Raw genomic sequence first — 5661 nt, forward strand, 5'->3', positions numbered from 1 at the left:
ACACACACACACACACACACACACACACACACACACACACACACACACACACACAAACAGTATAGCACACACACACACACACACACACACACAGTATAGCACACACACACACACACACACACACACACACACACACACACACACACACACACACACACACACACACACACACACACACACACATGCACAGATAATACTAAATAGAAGTAAGAGAGTGGTCTCCTTCAACAGCAGCAGCTCTGTCTCAACACAGCACAGCACAGCACAGCACAGCAGGTACATCTGCCACCCTCTAACCCCTCCACTCCTCTCCCTCTCCTGCCACCTCCCCAGGTACGTGGAGGTGACCGCAGCCGACAGGAAGACGTCCGTGTTTTTGCGGGCCAAGGACCCAGCTATGGCCCAGTCCTGGTACACGGCCATCCAGACTGGCATGCTGGTTCTGGTGCCGCGCGTGAAGGAGGGGCTGAGGGCCCTGCAGCCGGGCCTGGACCCCAAGCATCTGGGCTGGATCACCATGCAGGTGAGGAGGACTAGGAGGCATCACAGGGAGGGTGGCAGAACGCCCGCACTAAATCACCAGATTAAAAAGCGCTCATTAGGAACTGGAGTCGTGCCGGAGCTCAGTCTGTTGGTTCCAGCGAGCGCTGCCCAAAAAACTTTTAACTGGTCGGAGATGGAGAAACCATGACTCATCACTAATCCTCTGACATTCATATAATCCCAGTTGGTTTGATTACTTAGCCCAAGCCCTCCGTGTTTGAGTAACGGCCCGCTGCATACCAGGGGGTCCACTGCATGGCGGAAAATGGGAGCAGTCCTGGCGCTTTGCATTCACATTCAGATGTCGGCTGACTTCTCCACCAATCCTTCTAGAGGGTTCTAATGAGGAAGAAAAGCCCCTCAAACCTTCAGTTTGCCTGAAGGTGATGAGTCTACAGACCACAGAGCTTAATTGAGTGCCTTAGCATACATTTCTGCCTGGTAGGATACGCTCATTCGTGTGTGACATACATACAAAGTGACAATGATGGAGAGGAGGTCAGGTAAATGAAGTTAAGTGGTATGCAACCCTGAATTTTATAGAGCTTTGATCAATATTTTAATGTCCATCTTTTTAATCATTTTTAAGATGACATTATTATTATTATGTGATTATATTAATAGTTGATCACTTGACAAATGAGAGGACTGTGGAAAGGGTAGGGCTGTCCTTGCATAACCACATCCTTGTGACAGAGTCCTGGCCTCTCAGAGCACAGGCAGACAGGGGTTTACAAACTGGCACAAGTGTCAGGGAAAGCCAGCAATAGCCTGGTTTAGCTCAAGAAAAAGTACCAAAACTGACCTATGAAGGATAGGACAGAGTATGAAGCAAATGCTCATGTAGTTCTTGTTTTATGTGATATAGAAGAGTAATACAATAGCCAAATCATATATGTATGCCGTATTTAAACTGAAATGAAAAAGTGACTGATAGCCCAGGTCCGTATATCTATAAGTTTGTTTTACTTTTGGCTCTGTTCTGCTCTCTATTATAATGACTAGTGAATAAATGTACCATTACATTTCCGGTGTCTATTCAGTAGAAAATAAATGGTCTGTGCAGATGAATCATTTTAGTAGAACTGTGTCAGCAGAGTAGCTGTGTTAGCTTGTCACAACCGCTCTCACTGCTGTAAACCGAGTCACTGATGACCTAACCACAGTATTAACAATATAGAGAAATGTTTGAAATGAGTGTGGCATGTCACATATTTTTTATTTTTTTATTTTGAGTTTGCATAGTGTGGCAGTAAAAGATAAACTTGAGGGATCTTATGCACAGATAGAGGTCCAGTGACATTTAGAGACACTCAAGGTATATGGCCTAGAGATAATAGATTCATTTTAATACCAGAGATGCAAATCTGCAAGAAAAGTGTGATTGCTCAACAGCTGACATTTTTAGATTATACTACAGCCCTAACACACAGTAGGCTTTATGATAATAAAACAATTCAGAAAGAGTTTACAGTCTTCATTCATTGTGTGAAACGCCCCACATAACTCACCCGGGTCAAGGGAAAAAAAGCATCTGCCCATTCATTAAGTTCAAGGTCCAAAGTGTTCAAAGATTATAGTGTTACAGTTTTTCTGTCGCTTCGGTACATTTTTCAGATTCTTAAAACTGTTAGTTCAGCCTTCAAATCAAGTCACTTGGGCCCTTTCTTTTGAACATGTTGCAAATGCCTGCAAGAGAGCATGCACAATCGTCTCCTGTTTAGTCTTACTCCTCCATCCATCTAGGTGCCACAAAATTGGTCACACTAAAAATGAATGCAGCGCATTGTTGTCAGACTTCAGAGTTCTTTTGAGCAACATTGTGTGTGTGTGTGTGTGTGTGTGTGTGTGTGTGCATATTTGTGATTTCTGTGTGTGTTCATAGGGGTCAGACAATTCTCTGCTGGCCATTCTAACAGACAAGGACCTACTTCTGTACCACTCTCTACCAGAGAGCCGAGAGAGCCTAGACAAACCAGACAAAAGTCATCCTCTCATCACCACCAGGTAAGGGCCAACACACAAGCACACATACACATACATAGCCTGGTGACACCAGCCTACGTATTTCCGCCTGAATTGATTTCAAGCTCATACTCAGTCTGGCCCAACCCCATTGACAATCGTCTCCAGAACTCAAAATTTTGCAGGACCAATCAGCGAACAGTTCAGAGCTGTGACGCAAAACTCGCCTTGGAGGAAAATACACGAAAAGCTATCGGAAAAGTTGTCTCAACTCTCGAGAACTTTAGAAAATTAAAAGGAGAACCAGAGTATTTTCTTGTAAGTTTTATGATTGGAAAGGACGTCGTAGCTCTTCTCCCAACTGGCTTTGGGAAGAGTTTAATCTACCGAATGCTTACTAAACGTTGCTGATTGGTTAAGGGAACTCCAATGATTTTAAACCTCAAGATAAGCACCCGCCGATCTCGGAAACCAAAATGCATTGGGTTGGCCCAGACTGAAAGACGGAATGAAATGGAGTCACAGGCTGGTAATGGCCAGGCTAACACATACACACACAAGCACAGAAACACACACACACACACACACACACACACACACACACACACACACACACACACACACACACACACACACACACACACAAACAAACAAACAAACACTCATCTAGACACACAAAGACACTCTTCAACACAGAGATCATATCTCCCTCTCTCTCTCCCTGTCTTTCTCTCTGCCTCTCTCCCACCCTCTCTCTTTCTCTCTCTCTCTCTCCCTCTCTCTCTCTCTCTCTCCCACCTCTCCAGGCTGGTTCACTCTGGCCCTAGTAAGACCTCTCCTCTCCATGAGTCAGACCTGTCGTTCGGGCTGCGCACTGGGACGAAGAAGGGTGTGGAGACCCACGTGTTCAGGGTGGACTCACCCAAGGAGCTCTCCACATGGACCCATCTGCTGGTGGACGGCTGCCACAGTGCTGCCGAACTTATTCAGGAGGTTACCACAGGTGTGTGTGCCTACTATGTGTGTGTGTGTGTGTGTGTGTGTAGGATAGAGAGTGCTATTTGTGCCTATATAGGTTTTAATAAACAGGTAGTTATACCATTTGTAGATATCCCATTTGAGCAACAATCACACTACTGAAAGTGACCTACATTTTGCTGGTGCTCTTACAGTAAGGCTCTTATGAATAGTGTTTAACTGCCCTCTGCTGGACAGTTTATGTAGCGCAGCAAACTAAGCGGTAGGCCACTAATACGTTTTTCAGTTGTAAACGTACTCGAGTCTAACTGGAGTGAGCTTGAGGTAATTCTAAACTAATGGATTCTAGATGAATTCCATTCACACACTGTAAGTAGTTTAAGTAGTAGTTTAAATTAGTCATATTTCCATTTTTAAATAATCTTTTCTTATCCTTTCTCCTTTCTATGTGTTCTCCAATTCTGATTCATTGCCCTTTCTCGCTGCTGTCTCTTTTCTTCGTTGTTCTCTCTTCATCCCTCTCCTATCCTCTGATTCCATTCATCTCCTGTCTGCTCTTCTCCTCTTCTCTGGTCTTCTCCTCCTCACCTGTTCTCTCTTCATCCCTCTGTCTTCTCTTCTCCTCTTCTCTGGTCTTCTCCTCCTCACCTGTTCTCTCCTTCATCGCAGCGTGCAGCTGGAATGGGAAGCAGTGCATGTTGGGAGTGCACATCGACGAGGGCTTCACGCTGTACACGGAAGAGGCCGGGGTGAGGAGGCAGGTTCTGCTGCACCAGCCCTTCGAGAACCTGCGCATGTCGGCCGACGACGGCGTCCGCATGATGTTCCTCGACTTCGGAGGCCCAGAGGGGGAGATAGTGAGTTTCTACGTCTCAAGCCTCACGTCGTGTGTGTTCTTCAACCCCTCTGTTTGTCGTCTCATGTATATTCAATGTATCCATGGCCTGAGGAGAGGGGGGTCAGAGTGGGAGTTGGACCTTAGTCACATAAGGGTCCAGAGGCAGCGGAGGTGTGTGTCAAAAGGGAGGCCTTGGATGATCTTATTCAAATGGAGGGCTGTCTGTACCAAAGGCCAAGCATGCAAGTCAGATCGGACTCCTTCATTTGTGTCCAGCCAAAATGGGTTGGCCCGTTTTTCAGTGTGTTTTTCTTTAATTATGTTTTATTATATTTTTCTTAAGTTGGCTTCTTTATTGGTTATTCCATTTTATTATTATAATTGTTCTATACGATTCTGCACTTTTAGTTTGGTTTATTCATGAGGCCTCTTGCTCTTTCATAGTTAATGTTAATACGTGTGTTTTCACTTATTCCCTTCTCTCTCAGCAACTGGACCTCAATTCTTGTCCTAAGACTATGGTCTTCATCATCCACTCCTTCCTCTCTGCAAAGGTCAAGCGGCTGGGCCTGTTGGCATGACAGCGGCTCGGAGAGCGAACACTTCAGGTCGATGTCATGGATACGGGACATCATGGACAGCCAATCCAACAAAAGGGCGGACCACATTGCTTCAGAAAACCAAATTTCCAACCATCGGTGGACTGCCATTGGTCAGAGTCCTGCCACAGTCGGGCAGCGCTGAAAACAAGCCTTGAAATAAGAATGTGCTAGAATACTCTCACTCTGAGCAATGACAGCAAGAGACGGCGGGGGCCTGTGCTAAAGGCACCCCCCCCCCCCCCCCCCCCCACACCATTATAGCTTTGTTACTGTAGGAAGGACTGTTTTAGACCCTTTCACTTCTGGCCTAAGGTCTTACCCTTTTTATGTTTGGGTTTGTGTGGTTGATGACAGGGCTTAGTCTGATTTAGAGGGCTAGTTCATTTTTAATGTCAGCAAGTACATGGGGGGGGGGGGGGAACCAACATGGCGTGGGGATGTGAAACCCCTGTGCTCCCTCCCGAGTCTCTCGGAGAAATAATGACCTCTAGCAGCGTCTCATTCACACACTAAATGTATTAAATGCTCTGTCAACTCTGTTCTATCCTCAGATCACTCGCGTTGGCGTTGGTCATGTTGCGCATTCGCTTTAACAACACTTAGTCTTCATAAACAGGAGATGAATGCGGCATTTTCATAAATCAGACTTTAGTTGTTTAGCATGGGGGGGGGGGGGGCTTTATAAATATTAAACTCCCTCCTAATCTCCTCCATGGACTCCCCCAAAACGAATGT

At 45.8% G+C, this 5661-nt stretch overlaps 1 protein-coding gene across 2 annotated transcripts in view; it reads left to right on the plus strand.

Moving 5' to 3' along the window:
• Nucleotides 1-5053, plus strand: part of snta1 (syntrophin, alpha 1) — a 30201-nt gene extending 25148 nt beyond the window's left edge. Inside the window, exons 4-8 of one of the 2 annotated variants that reach the window (XR_013968804.1) lie at nucleotides 334-523; nucleotides 2429-2550; nucleotides 3315-3511; nucleotides 4163-4343; nucleotides 4813-4954. Coding sequence is in view for 1 of the 2 variants with exons in the window: in XM_080846454.1 (XP_080702580.1) it covers nucleotides 334-523; nucleotides 2429-2550; nucleotides 3315-3511; nucleotides 4156-4343; nucleotides 4813-4905 (790 nt within the window). In the remaining variant the exon portion in view is untranslated. Of the gene's footprint in view, nucleotides 1-333; nucleotides 524-2428; nucleotides 2551-3314; nucleotides 3512-4155; nucleotides 4344-4812 lie in introns of both variants that reach the window. The other variant, XM_080846454.1, reaches the window with a different exon arrangement.
• The last annotated feature ends 608 nt before the right edge of the window (nucleotides 5054-5661 follow it).

Source organism: Sprattus sprattus (genome assembly GCF_963457725.1).
Source record: "Sprattus sprattus genome assembly, chromosome: 10".
Lineage (NCBI taxonomy): Eukaryota > Metazoa > Chordata > Actinopteri > Clupeiformes > Clupeidae > Sprattus > Sprattus sprattus.